The following is a 21,978-nucleotide window of genomic DNA, read 5'->3' as shown; positions in this document are numbered from 1 at the left end:
ACCTCTTTCATAAAAAACAATAATATAAGCAAAATGCAGATGACATGATAAAAATCTATGGGAAAAGAAAATCAGAGATGTCCCAACAAAGTAAACACGGAGGGAATGAAGAAAGACTCCCAACATTGGAAGATCTCATTTGCCTGTAGTTCTCCAGAGAAGACACAGTTCTAATCTCAATCTGGCTAATCAGCTCATGCTTTCTGTTTATGTAAGCTATTCAGACATCCTGTCTTAAGCTATATACCCTTCAAACATCAGCTCCATTAAGACATTGTTTATGATAAGGTGTGTACTGCCTTTATTATATCATATTCAATTCCTAATACATCTAACTACCCATTTTACAATTTTTTATGGGGAGGGTGTGTACCAGGAGTTGAATGAACTCAAGGGCACTCTATCACCAAGTCACCTCCCCAGCCCTATCTGTATTTTATTTAGAGACAGGGTCTCACTGAGTTGCTTAGTGCCTCGATTTTGCTGAGACAGGTTTCGAAATTGAGATCACCTTGTCTCAGCCTCCCAAGCCCCATGGGATTATGGGCATGCACTACCTTGCCCAGAACCATTTAAAAATTTTTTACACTTATTTATATAAACATAATTTTAACCTTTTATTTTCATTTAAGTGCACGAAACAAGATATATTTAGATACACACATCTCTACAAACGTTCTTAGTGAAGCCAGAGACTACTGCTGCTACCAACAGAGAAGTGTTGAAGTTATATAATGGAGTTAAAAATCATCTCTATTTTCTGCTTTAAATCTCAAATGTGAAAGGAATATGACAAGAAAGACAATCATTGGAAGAAAATAATCAACATAACTGTTTATATGAATTTTTTTAGATGTTGACAGACCTTTATTTTATTCATTTATGTATGTGGTGCTGAAAATCAAATCTAGTGCCTCACACAAGCTAGGCAACTGCTCTACCACTGAGCCACAACCCTAGCCCCAAAATAACTGTTTCCTATTAAAATAAAACTTTACATTTTCATGGTCCTTAACATTCAGATTTGTTAATATAAACTGACCACTGCAGATAGGGTAAAAGGAATTTTTTCTTTAACTTGAAAAGGGGACAGCTGTCAGAATGACTTTGCAGATGTTTCTAGACCAATAAGAACAAATCTTGACTATGAATTTATAGATATTTTTCACTGCAAAAGCAGATTATTGTTTAAAATTAAATTATTGTTTTCTCTAAGTTTAGCTTCCACTTACTGCTTCTAGTTGTTTCTTCTTCTGCACTAGTAACTCCAACATGAGATTGACATTAGCCAAATCAAGGTTATCTTGATCAGTTCCCAACAAATCTTGAAATATTTGCCATCTGTGGCCATTCTAAAATGAAGAAACACAATAGTTTCTTAAGATTATTTTGGAGACTCTAAACAATGTTTAACTGCTATTTCCTATATGCTTATTATATAGACACCAAAAATATACTACATAATGTTCCAACCTACTCCTCCTAACTAGTGAATCGCCACTGCCTCTTAGTTATAATATAAAAACTTTTCATCCTTAAATGAATTTTGATAACAGATACAAAAGACACATTAAAGATAAATGCTAAACCAGAATCTCTGAAAGTGTAATTTCTTTTCAAAATAAATAACACAATTTTAATTATTTGTCAAACAATATTATCAAACTTTGCATTTGGTAAGGTATTAATTTAAGCTCACTTGGCTTCAGTAATTTGGGGTTAATCCTTTTGAACTAAGAATCTTTTCAACAGTTTTTTCAAGTATCTACTCATTATTTCCACTTTGCCATTTACTACTTCAAATGTCACATATTACAAGCCAAATCTGCCTCACAGTGATCCCACCAGAACTTTCAAAAGATGATCACTCTAGTAAAGTATTAATATAATCAAGAAAGTTATTTAAATAGAACAATCTTAAACAATTTTTCTTTAAGAAAAATTAGTTATATGCTAAACTTCAACATCTATTAATATTAACAAAAACAATAAAATGGAATTTATTAAAAATAGTAATAAGAGTTGAAACATACGGTGCTACTCACTGAGTGGTCCAATTTGAACCTCTTTTCCTCAAATCTTTGCTTCTGTTTGAGAATGAGTTCATTCACTAAAAACAGAAACAAAAAATACACATAATTTGTACTTTTGTTGGCTGCATCTTCAAATAGTTCTGCTTGGATGGTGTTATGGTTTGGATATGAGGTGTCCCCCAAGAGCTCCTGCTTTAATGCAGGAATATTCAGAGGTGAAATGAATGGATTAAGAGCTCTAACCTAACAGTTCATCCTAGTTTGAATGGATTTACTGGGTGGTAACTATAGACAGGTTGGGCAAGGTTGAAAAGAGGTGAGTCACTGGGAACCTGCCCTGGAAGGGTGCAACTTCCCTGGGGCCACTTCTCCCCCTTCCTTCCTCTCTCAGCTTCCTGGCCAGCCATGAATGGAGCAATGTTCCTCCACCACACTCTTCCATCATAATTCCCTTACCTTGGGCCCGTAGCAATGAACTTGAACTAAATCTCTGAAATCAAGAACCAAAATAAACATTCCCTGCTCTAAGTTGCTCTTGTCAAACATTTTGGTCACAGCAACAGCAAAGCTAACTAACACAGATGGATTCTACTTTAACTTTACAAAGTTCAAAATTAAAACTCTTTGCTAAAAAGAACGTGTTATTAGCTTTTTGTTTTATTTCAAATTACAATCTTCCTGAACGTTACCATTACAACTTTTATTACCACAGAAAAATTCTTTAGAATATAAACTTTCTTTTACATGGTTTCTCAATAATGACATTTGGTACTTGGGGAAAGAATTCATCACTGTGTGTCTCATGTTCCACACGAGACAGGCATGGGCATCTGAGTATTTACAAGTAGGTATAAACACTGAAAGGTTGGTTTTGTTGTAATTTTCTAATAATACTGTCACTTATCTACCCCAAACCCATCTTATCTTTTTCTTGATAAGAAGAACTTTTTTCCAGATGGCAAACTGTAATATAACTTTCAGTAAGCCTAGATCCATCTCCAACCCTACAAGTATGGTTCTTGACTAAGATAGGCCAATCTAGTCATTCATATCCTTCCCAACAATGATGTGGGGTCACTATGTAACCCAGTTTTAACCAATGAGAGACATGCTGCCTTTCAGAAAGAGAACAGTAGAAAAAACAAATTTCTCCCCTGCCTTTATAAAGAGAAGGTATCCAAATTTGCTTCTAGCCATTTTCAAACTTGAGTGTACCTAGCCAAAGACCAGGGCACATGCTAGGGATGAAAGAACACACAGAGAGAAAGAACTTATCAATGCACCACTGGATTACCAAGCTCTGGAAATTCTTTTTCCATTAGCCAATACATTTTCCATAATGTTTAAGTCACTTTTAATTGCATTTTTCTGAGTGTTTTGATGGTCAATGCATACTAATACCCAAAAAAAAAAAAGATATAGAAACAGGAAACTAGCACTAACATGGTACACAACTCACTTTATAATCATCTTACATATTATTCTATTAAGAAATGAGGGACTATTAGGACAGAAAGCATAAAGCACTCTCACCAACATACAGAATCAAGAGTTGGGATCCACACTCAACCATCTAATATCTTCCACTGTACCAAAATGCAAGTATAAATATTTCAGAAAAAAAAAAAAAGATATCAAAATCATATTAGAAATCCAAACTTTAAAGATAAATAAAACAATCCAAGACTTCAAGGAACTCAAACTAGCAAGACAGATATAAATGATGCAGTAGTTGCAATATAATGTAATGATCAATACTATCACTGATATAGATTTACAAAGAACACAAATTGGATCAATCAAAATGTTAACAAGCAGGCTTCACATAAAGGTGAAATTAAGAATTGGGTCACATAAGGACACAGAGACTCACAAAGCAGATAAAGAAATTTAATAAGGTTGTGTATGAGAAAGATAGAAAAGCAAAGTCATAAAAGAGCTAGAGATAAAATAGATATAGTGAGAGATGAAGTCAGAGTGATTCTATGCATGATTAATATAAGCTAAGAACTAAGGGTAGAAATGTGAGCATATACAAGTTTGACTCGAAAGAGCCCAAAATGTATGTATTTCCCAAAGTTTTCATACAGAGAGGATAAAAAAAGAGAACTTGAAATAAGGCAAGGGAAAAAAACAGGAATAATTAAACAAGAGGGTAATGTATGAGTTACAGATATAAACAACTGAAAAAAATTTGGCTGTTAAATAACATTTTCCACATCATTACAATTTAATAAGAAATCTGACATATCACTGAATTTGATTCTTACAATACTGTAATGATCATCAAGTTTTTAAAAGCCAAAAAATTAAATGACAAAATGGTTCCAGCAAATAAAGGCTAAAAACAAAACATAATAACTGGCATAAAAATTATATATATACCAAACTAAAAAAAAAAAAAATTGGGGGGAGGGGGCAGGTACCATGTATTGAACTCAGAAGAACTCGACCACTGAGCCACATCCCCAGTCCTATTCTGTATTTTATTTAGAGACAGGGTCTCACTCAGTTGTTTAGCACCTTACTTTTGCTAAGGCTGGCTTTGAACTTATGATACTCCTGCCTCAGCCTCCCAAAGTTGCTGGGATTACAGGCACATGACCCACCCAAACTAAAATTTTTATTACTAGATCAGACTTTTCATGTAGCTACCTTAAAAAAAAAAAAAAATCATGTTTTCTTCTTTAAAAACCATATCCTGGGGTTGAAGTTGTAGCTCAGTGATAGAGTCCCCACCTAGTACTCTACCTGGTAAGGTACTGAGTTCAATCCTCAGCACCACATTAAAAAAAAATAAATCAATAAAAGTATTATGTCTACCTATAACTAAAAAAATATTTTTTGAGTATCCTATAATGACCAGGAACAATCCCTAAGGAATAAAAATAAATGAACTTAAAAAAAATTTTTAGTACATTTTACTGAAATTATTTCATCATGAAGAAATGTTTTCTTTTTTTATTTTTGTACTTTAAAAGTGAACAAAAAAAGCCAGTTATGGGGCACACACCAATAAACCCACTGACTCAAAAAGCTGAGGGATAGAGGATCACAAGATTGAGGCCTGTCTCGGCAACTTAGACCCTGTCTCAAATAAATAAATAAACAGGGCTGGGGATGTAGCTCAGGGGCAGAGACCCCTGGGTACAATCACTAATACCATAAGTAAATAAATTAATTAAAATTTTTAGAAATGCAATTAAAAATAACTCTCTTAAAATGCAAGATATATATGATGGGCTCAACGTGCAAAATTTAAAATATCAGTCACACATTTAAAGAGAAACATCTTTGGAAACTATGCCATAACTGACAAACAAGAAATGCAACATGATCAATTCCATTCTGTATCTTTGGAGTATTACTTTTGAAACAATGTTTACCTGCTGGGGGAAAAAAAAAACAGCTAGTTTCTTTAATCTACAAATTAAAGCATTTAATGAATCAACCTCTAACTTATACAGTGGCTGGCACAGAGTAGACACCACAGTTTGTTGACTGAATAAATTAAACTTTAATGACATGACTTTGATTTCATATTTCACATGTCACTTTTAACTAACACTTTTATATTTTTAAATCAAAACAGGCATGTACTTGAAACCATACCCAGTTCGCAGAATTGAGATCTAAACCTGCACTACTGTTCATACATTTGTTAATTTTAAGTTTATAGAGCCCTACAATATCCACAGTCAGAGAGAACAAACATTTCTTAATACTAAGAAAAATGCATTTCTACTGCTAAAGCCTTCACTCCAGCAACTGTCTTTTCAGAGGCCAAAAGAGTATAGAAAAAGAACAGACTCTGGAACCAGACTGCTTAGGGCCAAATCCCAATTCCATAATCTACCGTCCGTAAAAGTTAACCCATGTTATCCAATTGTCTCTGCCTCCTGAGTTTCCTCACTTAAGGAATGAGGATGATAATAAAATACCTATTTCAAAGGACTACAGCAGGAATTAAATGAATCTAAGTCCATGAAGCCCTGAGGATAGTGCCCTATAGTAGTAAGAAGATAAGTTATATCTACTCTGTTTCTAAACATGGATCTCTGAATGCATGGTGTCTTCTAAATCAATGAGTAAGAGGAACATTCATTAATAAAGTAATAAAACTTCATTTACAAATTGTTTATAAAGATAGAGAAAGGTAGACAGTCATGGGGGGAGAGAGAGAGAGAGAGATGAAAAAGACAAAATCAAGTGTACCCATGCACGCACACAAACACACACACACACACAAACACACACAAGGTAGGGGGAGATAGGGAGCAGCTGCAGAATAAGTCTTGAGAAGAGTAGAGGAGAGGACTTGCGGAGTATATATGAGAATAGCTGTGCCAAGTGTTCAAAGTGTTGTAGCATTGTGTTTCAGAATTTCCTTCCTTTTTAAAGCTGAGTAACATTCTATTGTATGTTCATTCTACATTTCACTTATTCACTTATTCATTCACCCCCGCACCTCCAATAGACAATGGACGCTTCCACCTCTTGGCTCTTGGGAATGATACTGCTGGGAACATGGATATACAATCTCTCTTCTGGACCCCGCTTTCAATTCTTTTGGATATCTACTCAAAAGTGAAATTGCCGAAGCACATGGAAATTTTGTTTTTTAAATTTCTGAGGAGCCACCACACTGTTTTCCAGTGGATGCATCATTTTATGTTCTCACCTGCAGTACACAAGGGTCCAGATTTCTTCCACATCCTTGTCAACACTTGTTTGTTTTGTTCTGTTTCTTTTTCTGATTTTCGTTTTTATGAGAGTAACCATCCAAATGAGTATGCAATCTGTTTTTTTAAAGCATTTTTTAACCTTTATTTTATTTATTTATTTTTACATGGAGCTGAGGATCGAACCCAGTGCCTCACACATGCTAGCACGCACTCTACCACTAAGCCACAAGCCCAGTCCCTGTTTCTTTTCTTTTTCCTTTCTTTCTTTCTTTTTTTTTTTTTTTAATTTTGCTGATTTATTACAAAGGATACAAATGAAGATTCATATGCAGCATAAGACAGGTGGGGAAAGGCAGGAGGACTTACATACTCTGCCCAGGCATGCAACCCGCCCAACACCTCCATGTGTCCAACATGCAGCTCTCTGAACCCTAGCTTCACCAAGTTGCCATGCTTGATTAAACAGTGGCCACTGGTGATCAACTCAACCTTTGGCACCTTCTGCACTGGGAGTGGAGGAGCTAAAAGTCCACCCTTCTAAATCCATGGCTGGTTTCCCTGAAAACCAGTCATCCAGAGGCTACCCTGGAGCACCCCAGACATTAGTCATCTCATTGTGCTTCTTCATTCTTTTATCAGAGGTGGCACATCCTACTTATGATGCCATGTTCATGAATAATCTACCTATTTCCTTGGCATATTAGTTTAGCATTAGTCTTTTCTGTTGTGCTCTAACAGTCCTTACATTCTCATTCGTACTGAGGTTGGGTCCATAACTTCAAGTTGGAGTTGGATATGATATGTAGCAGGTTGATATACTTCAGTCATGTAGAGTAATGGGTGTTAATATCCCAACCTGAACAACACTTAGGAGAAAAAAAGAAGTCTCAAGACCCAGGGAGAAAAATGGAGACGAGCAGAAAGAGTGTGCTCTGGAGGGAAGAAGAGGACAGACAGGAAAAGAAAATGGAAGGTAGAGACTGTGTGACTGGTAAGAACACACAAGTTGTCACAACACCTAACTCTGAGCATGATATTCTTTAGAATGAAGAGTTAACCTTTTGACATACATATCAACAGTGTCCTCCTTGACATACCTACTTTAATCTGACAATTTATCTGGCTTCATATTCGTTCTTCAAATACTCAAACTAAAGGTGTCCCACAATATCTTCAGCTATTTGATATGAAGATTTTTTCCCCCCAATGTTCCCAATTGGCCTCTAACTACATACTATGTCTAACCATTTACTATTTATAGTTTCGCATGCATGTCTCTCCAGTTTTTCTGAATTGGTACATTATGAATAACAGTGTAATTCATTATGCCCTATTCATATATGTATATGATAGAATTTGATGTTCCTCTCCAGTTTTTACCATTTCTGTATAAAAATATTCTGTCTGTACATCTTCTTTCCCCAGCTCTGACTTTTCAATTGTCTTCCCAGTTCACAGACTCACTTCCCTTATTTAGGAATTCTCACATACAACTTCTTTCTACCCTTTTCCACAATATTCACCAAAAATGGGTTTCCCCCTCTTTGTGAACCATTTCCTGTTATTTCTCACTGCTGCCCCAGCAGGAAAAGCAGAGAAATATGTAAGATTGCATAGAGAGACATAAAGGTGTTCCAAACCTTTGTCATTCTCCATAAACCTCACATCCTCTCTAGCCATCTACATAAAATTATAAAGGCAGCATCAGTTTTTTGTTTTTTCTCTTTTCTTTTCTTTCTTTCTTTTTTTTTTTTTTTTTGTTACCAGGGATTGAACTCAGGGCACTTAACCACTGAACCACAGAACCACATTCCCAGTCCTTTTTAGGGCTTTTTTTTTTTTTTTTTTTTAAAGAGACAGGGTCTCACTGAATTGCTTAGGATCTCACTAAATTGTTAAGGCTGCCTTTGAACTTGCAATACTCCTGTCTCGGTCTCCCAAACTGCTGAGATTACAGGAGTGTGCCACCATGTCTGGCCCTTTTTTTTTTTTTTCTTCCTCTTTTTGAAACTTAAAAATAATACAATATGGTACTAACAATGGATTGAAGTTATACCATAACCTAAGAAGAAGGTACCTGGGTGGGTGGTAGAGAGAAACTTGCTTACCTCTGACCTAGGTTTTCTGAACAAATTAGTGCCAGCACAAACTTTTGGGAAAAGAATGTTTTATAAAGTAAAAATAATTTCAAAGACTCACCCAAGAAATTAGGATAGAGATGGTCAATATTGTCCACAACATAGTTACACTTGGGACATCTATTATTGTCCTCCAAACTCTGATGAATACACTTGTAGCTATTAGCAGGGGAAAAAATAAAACAAGCTTAATTAAATCCATTTAAAAAACTGAAAAACTTAACAAATGGTCACAAAATGTCAGTCTAGTGCTCCTCGTTTTCAACGTAAATAATCTTAATTTATTTCATCTTGTATTTTTACATCATAAACAAGGTACATAAAGCATCTACTGCATGATTAGTATACGAGTAATGTGAAAATAAACTCAAATTGCAAGTCTATTACATACGAAATTTTAAAGGTACAAAATTTTAAGTTTATACAATTTACATAGTACAAAATAATTAGAAAAGCAAATATCTATGGTGTAGTTAAGCTAACAAAGTTTACATGTTACTGGATGCTAATATCCTTAATATACTAAGACCTCATTCACACAAAAATGAAAAGAAAAATCATATATAGAGAGTAAGTAAATATGAGAAAATCATTACCTTCACTAGTAACAACAATAAAATCAAAACTGTATACAAGATCTTAATCAGAATGGGAAAATAAAGAAAATGCCATCATATTCAAGGAGACATATAGATATGATATTTTATGTATTGTTGCAGGATATGTAACTAGAATAACTTTCCTATAGGGCAAGTTGCATTAAAATTCTTAAGGTTTTGCATCCCTTTTAACGTAGTGATTTTACTTTTAAGAATTTAATTTATGAATTGGACATTATTACCCTATGTGCATATATGATTACATGACTAGTATAATTCTACATCATGTACAACCAAAATAATGAGAAGTTATACTCCATTTATGTATGATGTGTTAAAACGCATTCTACTTTCATGTATTAACTAATTTCAACAAACTTTTAAAAAAGAATTTATTTTAAGGAAATATATAGGTAGAAAGGTATTCAATGTAGGGTTATCTATAAATAGTCAACTAAAATGAAAGCAACTGAAAAACCAGGAAGTTGAAAATGAAATTTTTTAACAATTCAATGAACCCTATATACTGCCAATAAAAATCATATTTCAATATATGATATGAAAATAACCTATTAGTAGTTATCTCTGGAAAAATGTGATTATGGAAAAATTTTCTCTTATATTTCTATAATGTTGGACCTTTCACTACTGAGTGTTAACATTTTAAAAACCCTCTTTAAATACTGTTCAAACAAATCACAGAAAAATATCAAACTGACATGAGAAAAAGAAAAAAATCACCCCATCATTATACATACCACTGGATACAATATAATCTCACATTTTAAAAAAATTTTATATATGTACATTTTAAATAAACTGAAAAAGACATTCACTACAATGTTCAAAAAGTATTTGTCAATAAAAAAGAGTGTTTGTGAACTATATAATTATAAAAAATGTTTTCTTTATAGATGTCCCTAAGTTCCTAAAATAAATATGCAATACTTATATCAATCAGAAAAAATAACGACTTACAAAATTACAAAGGGGGCTGAGATTGGGGTTCAGTGGTAGAGCACTTGCCTAGCATGTGTGAGGCACTGGGTTCAATCCTCAGCACCACATATAAATAAATAAATAAATGTCCATTGATAACTAAAAAATATTTTTAAAAAAATAAATTACAAAGGTGATTTATAAAGATCATTCCTAAAAAGAAAGTACATCTTTTTATTCTGTATCCTAGTTATTTTAAATTTATCTCAGCTTTATAAACTAAAGCTGACTATCCTATCAACCTACCCCACTCCACTTTACCAACAAACGAAAACACCCTATATCCATCAGGTTCTCCTATTTTGGTTATCAACTATTTCTCACCTCACACTGATTACTGCCAAGTAAAAAGGAGAAAGGTACAAAAAAATAAAAGTAGCCCTAGTTTTGGCATAGCACAAGAGCTTAAAATTCAGACTAAATGCTTGGTACATAATAAAAAAAAAAAAAAACCTATTAAACAAATGACCTGCACAATATTCCAGAAAAATCATTACCTGTTGCAACTATGGCAAGGGTAGGATTACCATATTATCATTAGATATGCTCTGTATCTGACTAAAAATTTCCCATATGGAAATTTCAGTGAAGCAAAAAACATATTAAATGTTTGTTTTCATTTTAATTATGAAAGAAACATAATACAGAAGTACAAATATTTCTCCCAACATGGAGAAACATACAGCCTGCTTAGAAAAAAAGGCAATGAGTTAACATTACAGGAAACACACGACAAGACTTTTAATCTTTTAACAATCAGCAAATTCAAATAAAGTCAAGTCATAAAGAAGAGAATCTAGGAAGTTTACTAAACATGAGAGAAGTTGAAGATAAACAGGTAAACATTTTGAGTGATAGCAAATAGTTTCTGCTGAAAAATAGTTCAAAATGGTCAATAATATGACAAAAAGGATGAGTTAAGGGCTGGGGGTATAGTTCATTGGTGGACAGCACTACAAAAGAAGGGTAAGTAAAATCTTTAAAACTCAGAGTTTTTTTTTTTTTTTTTTTTTCAATATACAAGAAACTGTTCCAGAATCTAGAAAAGTGCATCCTCTGTTCTTTGGCATACTAACCATATCCCCCATCAATTGGCTTACTATCACACTATTTCTCTAGGAAGAAAAAGTAATCTCTGACACAATCAAAAAGAATCGTCATCAGAACAAAAGTCCAACAAACTTTTCTGCACTGGACTTCATATACATTATTTATCTATACCATTAAATTAAAATGCATCAAAATACTAACTAACAATAAGATGCATCTTACAGCATCTACTAACTCATTACCAGTCCAGCATAGACCTACTGTAGTTAAAAAAACAGTAATTATCATATCTCGGACTTATCTCTGTATGTGATTGTCAATCCCTCTTCAATTTGCTTATAAAAAGCAAGGATTTGTTTCACTCATCTCTATACCCTTAAAATTCAGCATAATGTCCTGTTCAGAGTTGGAAATCAATAAATGCTTAATCCATGAAGGAATAAATAAAACAAGTTACACGTTTTGCTGCTTTCTATATTGTAATAGTACTAGAACTTTTCATTATTTCTAATTCATTCTCATTCATCTATCTGACTTATCACTGGTCCACATACAATACTCTAGATGCCAAGAGAAAGATAAATGACTACACTTGTAGTCCAAACAGTTGGGCAAAAAGAGGTAAACAGAATATATATATTGGGTACATCCCAGAATTTTCAAGCTGTTCACAAATGACATAAACAGGTACCTTTTTTTCTCTATTAAATATATAAAATGATAAAAATGATGATTAAAAAATGAACATTTCTCTAAAGATGCATATGAGTATCTGTTTCTTCTATTATCTATATACCTGTCTACAAAATATGGAAACTTTTTTGTCTTTGTGAACAAGGATGAGTAGACACAGAAAACTGAGTAATAAGAAAAATTTTTATTAAAAAAAAGGCAAAAAAACTGTACCATTCATCAAATATAATAACCAGGTATACAAAAAGACTACAGCATGGTATAAAATGATGAATTAGCCTAGGATCCCAAAAGACATACTGACACCCAGGCTGATAATCTATATAGATTTTATTTACACCCTTAGATCATACCCCAATTCCATTTTTTTTTTTTTTTTTTCTGTTCTAGAGATTGAACCCAGGGGCACTTAACCACTGAGCCACATCCCCAGCCCTTTTTTATTAGGGACAGGGTCTCAATGAGTTGCTTAGGCCCTTGCTAAGTTGCTGAGGCTAGTTTTGAACTCAATCCTCCTATCTCAGTCTCCCAAGTCGCTGAGATTACAGGCGTCCGCCACTGCACCTGGCTTGTAATTAACTTTTAATGTAGCCAAAGAATAAATCAAGACATGAGGTCTAAGAAGTGAGATACGGGGGACTAGATGGTGGCAGCAAAAGGGTAAAGAGAAAAAGTCAATTTTATCTCTACATTATACAGAAGCTGAAGTTTTTATTAAATCATTGAGTTTCAGTAAGGTTATAGCTTAAAGGCAGGATCACACAAGATGAAGAAGAGTTCTCGAGTGGGAATGAATGAAGTGAAAGACATGCTGTCAGCTTGTCTCCAACCTGCCAACAGCAAAGACTTATTTATATGTAAGATGGGATATGAACAGTTGATATGGTCCAATTTGATGTAATGCTAATAATCTGGATGCAGCTTTGAGTGGTATATCACTTGGCTCCAACTTACCAGCAAAAACCCATAGAAGAGAGGTTATGTTTTATGACTGAAGTTCCAGGGGCCTCGCACATTAGCATAAATAATTATGAACTTTTGCTTTAAACAAAACTGAAAAGAATTTTCACAGTATAGCAAAACTCACACTGGAACTGCCAGACTCCAGTTCTATTAGCTCCTGCTAATGTGATAGTCTCTGTTCCACCAAAACCAAAATGCAATCACATCAGGATATAACATAACTTCAATTGTAACAAGGATCTAAGCCTAAATTGTTGTAATTTGAGAGGAGAAAAAAACTATTTAAGAAACCAATGGGGTTTCCAACAATGAACTGAAGACACCAAAAAATTATAGCATCAATTAAAAAGGACCAAGATTTCCAGTTATAAGATCAACTAGTAATTTATTATACTTCATAACATAAATTACTGAACTGATCTGGGGCCCCTGTAAAATACCACAATAAATGTATAAGTTAAAGGACAATTAAAAAGAAACTTTTTTATAATGTTTACCACTTCATGAATTTTAAACCTATGAAAAGAGAGGAAGTGAAGGAGTAAGCAGAGAATGGACAGGAAAAAGAGGGAGGAAGAGAGGGGGAGGAAATAAAGGAGAGAGAAAGAAAAAGGCAGCAGAGAAGACAGGTTAAGTGACTTGACATAGGGCAGGTAAATTTTAGATCCAGAAGTAGTATCTCGGTCTATGACCAAAAGAGCTGGCTCTAGATAATAGTTCTCAACTGCAGACAACTGTGTCTCCTAAGGCACATCTGGCAATGTCCAGAAACATTTTTGGTTACTGCAGTGGGGGTGGGGTTTGCTATAGAACAGAGGCCAACAATACTGTTAAACAATCTTCAATGTATAGGACAGTTGCTCACAACAGTAAATATCTGTTATACTATATAAATAATGCTAAAGTGGGAAAAAGCTACTCCAGATCATTCAATTTTCATAATGATCAAATTCCAAAGTTTTGAGAAGTATATGGTTTTTCTTTGGAATACTGAGGTGTTGAATCAATTTATGGACCCAGGAGAATACTACTGCTAAATAATCAGCCTAAAAACACCAAGCCCATTCACGTATGAAACTAAAAGGAAGATTCAGATGACCAGAACTTCATTAGCAAATTCACAGAAAAAAGTGATTCATGAATCAATAATGACAACACAATGATATATGAAAAAATAAAAATTATTGAAGACAGCAAGATAATCTTAAACAGCAATAAGATTCTGAAAAGCTACCCATTCCCTGATTGCCAGTGATAACATCCTAGAATGGAAGAAAGATTAGGAAAAGAGAGACATTTACATTTCATATTATATATTTCTATTACAATAAATGTTGCATTCCTAAACAAAGAAGTATTAATTGGTCTAATTTTATTTTTAAAAAGAATATAAACAATGCAGGTAAAGAAGTTTTAAATGTTTTTCAAATGTTTTAAGTGACCATCAGACTGGATATACCGATCAATGAAGCATCATGTACCAGATGAATCTAAAGAACCTACAGATTTGTGATAACACACCTGATATTCTTCATAACTGAAGTATATCAACCTGCTACATATCATATCCAACTCCAACTTGAAGTTATGGACCCAACCTCAGTACGAATGAGAATGTAAGGACTGTTAGAGCACAACAGAAAAGACTAATACTAAACTAATATGCCAAGGAAATAGGTAGATTATTCATGAACATGGCATCATAAGTAGGATGTGCCACCTCTGATAAAAGAATGAAGAAGCACAATGAGATGACTAATGTCTGGGGTGCTCCAGGGTAGCCTCTGGATGACTGGTTTTCAGGGAAACCAGCCATGGATTTAGAAGGGTGGACTTTTAGCTCCTCCACTCCCAGTGCAGAAGGTGCCAAAGGTTGAGTTGATCACCAGTGGCCACTGTTTAATCAAGCATGGCAACTTGGTGAAGCTAGGGTTCAGAGAGCTGCATGTTGGACACATGGAGGTGTTGGGCGGGTTGCATGCCTGGGCAGAGTATGTAAGTCCTCCTGCCTTTCCCCACCTGTCTTATGCTGCATATGAATCTTCATTTGTATCCTTTGTAATAAATCAGCAAAATTAAAAAAAAAAAAAAAAGAAAGAAAGAAAGGAAAAAGAAAAGAAACAGGGACTGGGCTTGTGGCTTAGTGGTAGAGTGCGTGCTAGCATGTGTGAGGCACTGGGTTCGATCCTCAGCTCCATGTAAAAATAAATAAATAAAATAAAGGTTAAAAAATGCTTTAAAAAAACAGATTGCATACTCATTTGGATGGTTACTCTCATAAAAACGAAAATCAGAAAAAGAAACAGAACAAAACAAACAAGTGTTGACAAGGATGTGGAAGAAATCTGGACCCTTGTGTACTGCAGGTGAGAACATAAAATGATGGATCCACTGGAAAACAGTGTGGTGGCTCCTCAGAAATTTAAAAAACAAAATTTCCATGTGCTTCGGCAATTTCACTTTTGAGTAGATATCCAAAAGAATTGAAAGCAGGGTCCAGAAGAGAGATTGTATACCCATGTTCCCAGCAGTATTATTCCCAAGAGCCAAGAGGTGGAAGCGTCCATTGTCTATTGGAGGTGCGGGGGTGAATGAATAAGTGAATAAGCAAAATGTACAATGAACATACAATAGAATGTTACTCAGCTTTAAAAAGGAAGGAAATTCTGAAACACAATGCTACAACACAGATGAACACAGAAGACTTTATGCTAAGTACAAGTCAGTCATAACATTCTGCCATATGAGGTATCCAGACTTGTCCAGCTCATACAAACTATAATGTTGGCTGCCAGTTGATGGAGGTAAGGGAAAATGGGAAGCTATTTTTAGTGTATATATAAGGTTCAGTTTCACAAGATGAAAATGTTTGGAGAATAAATGTTCAAAAAAATAAACATACCTTACGATACTAAACTACACACGTTAAAATGCCTACAACTCTAAATTCTACTTTGTGTCAGTTTAACAATTAAATTTTCTAAAATATACACACTAATGTGACATAAAAATATCTAAAGATAACACTAAGCAAAATGTTAAACAAGAGAACACAGAACTTTTTGATCCTCTCTGTCCTTTTCCCATGTTTTCCCCAGCCTGCTTTAACGGGTCTTCTGCTTAGTCCCATAAGTGACTAATGGGTTGTTTATGTTTAGTTCTGACTGATCATCAACCTCAATTTTCTGAAAAAGATTAGTTGCAATTAATTAATAAACAAAAAATTTTTAAATCCATTTTGAAGACTTATATAAAATATTTCACACAGCTCATGTGCCAACCATATTACTACCTTGAACAGTCAATCCTATCACACAGATCAGTAAAGGAAATAATATAAAATTAATTTTAAAAGCATAATTTCTCATTGGTTTACATCTACATTTAAGTTAAAAAACATCAAAAGACTATTTTACTGAATAAAATCATCTTACCAAAAGCTGTGGCCACACTTTGTCATGTATGCTTCCTCGATCATATCAAAGCAGATGGGGCTAAAAAGAAAATAAAAAATAATTGACAATTTTTTTAAGAAGAGTGATTGCAAATTAGAAAAGGTTAGTAACAATACCAATGAAATCTGCTTCAGCAAATACTTGAAAGTTATATCTTCAAACCTATCAATGAAAGATGAAATTCCTACTGAGTTGAACTTTAGAAAGATTGTTGGTAAAATAATGAGTACATTTAATTGGTTTAAATACTTTAATTCAACCCATAATTTTATAGTGCAACGCAGTCACAGAGCCCTTAAGAAAATTCTACCATCTTCTTCCACAATTCCCGTATTCAAGAGTACCTACCTAGACCTGTTAATCTACGTGACCTCTTTTCTTTTCTATCTCCAAAATATCAATTCTTCAAGTGACAGATTTAGAATTCTAGTTTCAATGATGCTTATAGATAATAATGATTACCAACACTTCAAATAACTAACTAGAACCACTGAACCAAGACATATATTAAATAGTTTTAGCCTTTCTACAACACAATGATAAAGGTACACGTTACAGGATCCATTTTACAGATGAGGAAACTGAGGCACAGAGCTGTTAAAAACCTCAAAGCTAGGAAGTAACAGTCAAAATTCAAATTCAGGTCTAAACTCTGATGAAATTGCCTAGAGATACAACCACCATTTGTGACTGAGAAGACAAAAGCCATAAGCCTGCAACAGGATACTGGTTCCTTGATGAGATTCTCAAAAAGCTCTATCAATCCTAGATTGTCTATCTCTGAAATTCTCTTTGCAAGAGAAAAGCAAATCTGTCTCTTTTTAAGCCAGTGTTTATCCAGTTTTCTTTACTAGTATATAAATCCAAACCTTACTAATGATACAGTAACATTTAAAACTTTAAATGAAAATTCACCTCTTCAAGGAATATTTCCTGAGTGTAAACAGTATCCTAGAAAGTGGGGATGGAAAGCATTCTGACAGAGTCAAACATGTTATGGAAAATTGCCATAATGGCTACAAGGGGACCCAAAGGAAAGATATTTGAGATCTGTGGGTTAAGAAAAAGAATTACGGGGCTGGGGAGATAGCTCAGTCGGTAGAGTGCTTGCCTTGCAAGCACAAAGCCCTGGGTTCGATCCCCAGCACCGCAAAAAAAAAAAAAAAAAAAAAAAAAAGAAAAAAAGAAAAAGAATTACAAATCAACCAATTCACTGAATATGTCAGGAGTTATCCAATAGAAAATAATGCATATCTAATGGTAGAATTCTGAAAAAAGGGGTATTTTAATGCTTGAGTTTCTTCAAGTATATCATTAAGATATAACAATAGTTCTATGCAAGTTTTAAAGGGTACTCCCTTAAATTAGATGTGGCACCACAATCACATAAATTGGTGCTTTGTGGAATTAGAAACAGGTAGTCTCTCCTTCAGTTCCAAAAAAGGACAAAAGTCTTAATGAGTAAAATGTAAACTGATTTTCATGCTCTTAATCGGTCTCACCTTGATCAGACAGGATTGCTCAGTGTGCACCCTACATAAGAGTATCTAACAGCCTTAGATGCCAAGTCTCCAAAATTACTTGCCCAGAATTTAGAAGGACAAAATAAATTCTGATAGACTTTCAAGTCACAACAGCAACAAACAACTAAAAACATTTCTCTACTGTCCCTCCTAAACCTATTAAAATAATAGAGGAAAAAAAATAATGCAGGATTTAAAGTCACAATAATGAAAAAAAAGTTATTAATGATAAATATACTTGAACAAACTTCCACAAGATGAAAGGCAGATACAAAAGTAAATGAAGACTCAAGATAGAGACAGAGAAAGTCACAGATCAGAGTAAACACTAAAAGGGATAAAACTAAAAAGTAGGTCAATCAACCCTGCATAATCCCAAAGAGGCTCAATCCGAGGAGATGTTAAGTATGAAAAAGGCAGGCTGACTGAAAACAGAGAGAATAACTGGAAACCTGAGCATGAACAGTGTGGCTCATGGGCCAGGGTTGGTCCAAGGATTGCGGTACCCATTACGTTACCAACTTCTGAAGAAGCACAGAAATTCAAAGTTTAGAACCTTCACCTTGTAGGGCAATTTGACAGAATGCTGTTGAATATAATTTAAATGAGGCCTGTTGCATTTTATGTCTTATGTCCTTTATAATTTCATTTTGTAGTTAATTCATTTTCATTAATTTTTTAAAAATTATAAATGACAAAAAAATGAAAAAAATTATCACAGATAGTTTGAAAGCACTGACATAAAGGACCCCAATCGCCTACCTCTCCCAGAACTACCCAGCCAAGCATTTACCCTCTTGCTCCAGACTACCAGTTTGAAATAGCTACCTCTTCATCTATGATAGCAAGTTCAAGCAATAAGTCAAGGAACCATAGTATTATTGTTAGTTTTTGGTCACTGCGGATATATACCTGAGAACATCAACTTAAAGGAGCAAAGACTTATTTTGGTCTCGGTTTTAGAGGTTCTTGTCCATGATTTCTTGGCCCCATCACTGTAGGCTTCTAGTAAAGCAGAACATCATGGTAGGGAGGGTGCAGTTAAACAAAGTTGGTTTAGTTCATGGCAGATGAGAAGATACAGCTTTTCAGAACACTTCCCCAGTGACCTACTTCCTCTAACTAGGCCCCACCTCCTAAAGTTTCCATTACCTCCCAAGAGCAGCACCTTTGGGATGAAGCTGGAATACGTGACCCTTTGGGGAGTATCCAGATCAAAATTGTAACAACCATATTATTTAGTGAAATGAAGGCAATCTAGTGTATCAGTACATAGTACAGGTAGAGAAGTCATGATGTCTGTGTTAAATCCATAGGCTGTCTACTTATTAATTATATAATTGTGATGAATTGTTGAATCTCCCTATGCCACAGCTTGTTCATGTGTTACTATGCTGGTAACAACAGCATCTACCTCACAAGGCAATTCAGTTGAAAAGAAAAGAAAAAACCTACTTACAACATTAGAAAACACCTAATAAGCACTCAAATGTCATGATGATGACAAGGATGATTAATTTCACCAGAAGAAACAGCTATAAGAATTAAATGGATTGCTTCTCAGAGGACAGATTATCTTAGTATCTTAGGAACATTGAAGAGGAAGTTTTGTTTCTTGTCATTCACTGTAAGACATTTTAGCCTAAAACTACTTTTAAATGGTAAAAAATGTATCATTGTGTAATGTTTCAATCAGGGTAAACATACCTATCTCCTTAAACATTTATCATTTCCTTAGATGACAACATTTAAAAACATTTAAAAATCCTCTCTTCTAGAATATACGGTAACTAGCTATAGTTCCCCTACTGTGCAATAAAATACTAGAATTCATTTCTCCAAATCATATCTTAGTATACATCAATAGGCCTTTCCTAATCCTTCCTCCCACTATTGTACCCAGCCTCTGGTAACTACTAATCTATCCTATTTCTATAAGAGCAACTATTTTAGATTCCACATATAAGTGAGATCAAGTAGTCCTTGCTTTTCTGTGACTGATTATTTCACTTAACATAATGACCTTCAGTTTCATTTGTCTCAAATAAACCACACATAATTTTGATTTTTAAAAAGTCCATCTAAAAGAAACTCTGTAGTCTAACTATTAACTAATTTCTAAAACTAGAAACATTCTTGAACAATAGTAAATATCCAAGTTTTCTACCACAGGTCTAGGCATTAACAAACCAATCTTTCAAACAACACCATTAATGCGGCATTTTTTAAATAAGGAAAAGGAGATCTTAATTCCAAATTATGTTAATAAATGTGAGTAACAATACCACCAATGGACATTTTAGGGCTGGCCATGGCATCCACAATGAACCAACTGTGAAAACCTATCAATATTCACCCAGGAATTTCCATTTTTAACCATTCAACAAATTATACGATGAATACTAACTACACACCAGACTCTGTTCTTGATACCAGGATTTAGAATAAAATAAAAATCCCCCCACAGCATTTACAATCTAATAAGAGACAAATAATAAATAAGATTGAAAAAGACCTTCTAGAATAATGTTAGATTATGATAAAGCCTAAGGAAAAAATAAAGTACGGGAAGGGCCTAGGAAGGGTTGAGCTGGGAAACAGATTACAAATTTAGGAAACCAACAGTCAGGGAAGCCTCAATGAGAAGCTAACATTTTAGTAAATATTTCAAGGTAGTGAAGAAATTATCTACAAGGCAATCTAGGGGAACAGCAATCTGGCAGAGAGAAGAGTAAGTGCAAATGTCCTGAGGTAGGAAACATAATTGACACATTCAAAGACTAGCAAGACGACCTGAAGAATAAGCAAGTGAGAAAATAGCAGAAGATCAAGACAAGGCTAAAGAGATGACAGGAGTCAATTTGAAGAACTCAAAGTAAAGTTAAGGACTTTGGCTTTTACAGTAAATTAAACAGGAATTGACTGGAAGGTTGAGAACGAAGATGTGACATGATTAGACAAAATGATGAACCAAATCACTCCACCTGACACAAAGTAACTGAAGGAATTGAAAGTAGAAACACTAATGGAAGCTAATATACTCCAGTTGAGAAATATTGCTGGACTGCACAAGGGTAGTAGCAGTGGGGTTGGTGAGAAATCATCAGATTCTAAATATATTTTGAAGGTAGTTATGGTTTGTTGATGGATTAGATTTGTACATGAGACAAAGTAATTAAGACTTTTGACCTGAAAACTGGAAGAACTGACAGCAGGTTTGTTTTACATAAGGCTCTATCATCCATTAATTAATTTTTTTTAAAAAAGAGCAGAGCTGCAGTGTGTTATGTCATATAATGTACTCCACTAATACTAAAAGTTGTGAAACCTAAAAATTACCATCAGATTAGCTTAAACCAGTAGCTTTTAAGGAATATTCTAAGTAACATAAATTAAACAGAAGAAAATCTTCATTCTTTTCATCAAAAGTTAGCTTTATGACCTTCATGAAAAAATGGAATCAATAGAAGCTAATCCTAGCTATGCCATGCACAGGTTTATGACTTTGGACAAGTAGTTTAATCTCTCTGATCCTGTTTCCTCATTTGTATAACTGGGATAATACTTAAATAACAGAATCACTGCTCTCATTAATAAGACATATATGAAGTGCTCAGTGCAATACCTGGTATGCAATATCTAATTAGTGATAGAACATACAAAAAAAAGATAATATAGAAAATTATGTACCAGTGATAAAATTGGTTCTACAATCTTAATATTTGTGTCCCCCCAAAATTAAAGTTGAAACCCCCAAGATGATGGTATTAGAAGTCTGAGCCTGTGGAGGTAATGATCTAATGAGGGTAGAGCCCTCATATAGGAATTAGTGCCCTTACA

At 34.2% G+C, this 21,978-nt stretch overlaps 1 protein-coding gene across 3 annotated transcripts in view; it reads right to left on the bottom strand.

The window, feature by feature from the left end:
* Nucleotides 1–21,978, bottom strand: part of Cop1 (COP1 E3 ubiquitin ligase) — a 187,859-nt gene that overhangs the window by 154,111 nt on the left and 11,770 nt on the right. Inside the window, exons 2-5 of one of the 3 annotated variants that reach the window (XM_047520152.1) lie at nucleotides 16,595–16,654; nucleotides 8,918–9,015; nucleotides 2,034–2,110; nucleotides 1,233–1,352 (exon numbers count right to left, since the gene is read on the bottom strand). In XM_047520152.1, coding sequence (XP_047376108.1) covers nucleotides 1,233–1,352; nucleotides 2,034–2,110; nucleotides 8,918–9,015; nucleotides 16,595–16,654 — 355 coding nt within the window. The remainder of the gene's footprint in view (nucleotides 1–1,232; nucleotides 1,353–2,033; nucleotides 2,111–8,917; nucleotides 9,016–16,594; nucleotides 16,655–21,978) is intronic. The other 2 variants (XM_047520153.1, XM_047520154.1) reach the window with 2 other exon arrangements.

Source organism: Sciurus carolinensis, chromosome 12, assembly GCF_902686445.1.
Source record: "Sciurus carolinensis chromosome 12, mSciCar1.2, whole genome shotgun sequence".
Classification (NCBI taxonomy): Eukaryota; Metazoa; Chordata; class Mammalia; order Rodentia; family Sciuridae; genus Sciurus; species Sciurus carolinensis.
This window is presented reverse-complemented; position numbering and strand designations above follow the sequence as displayed.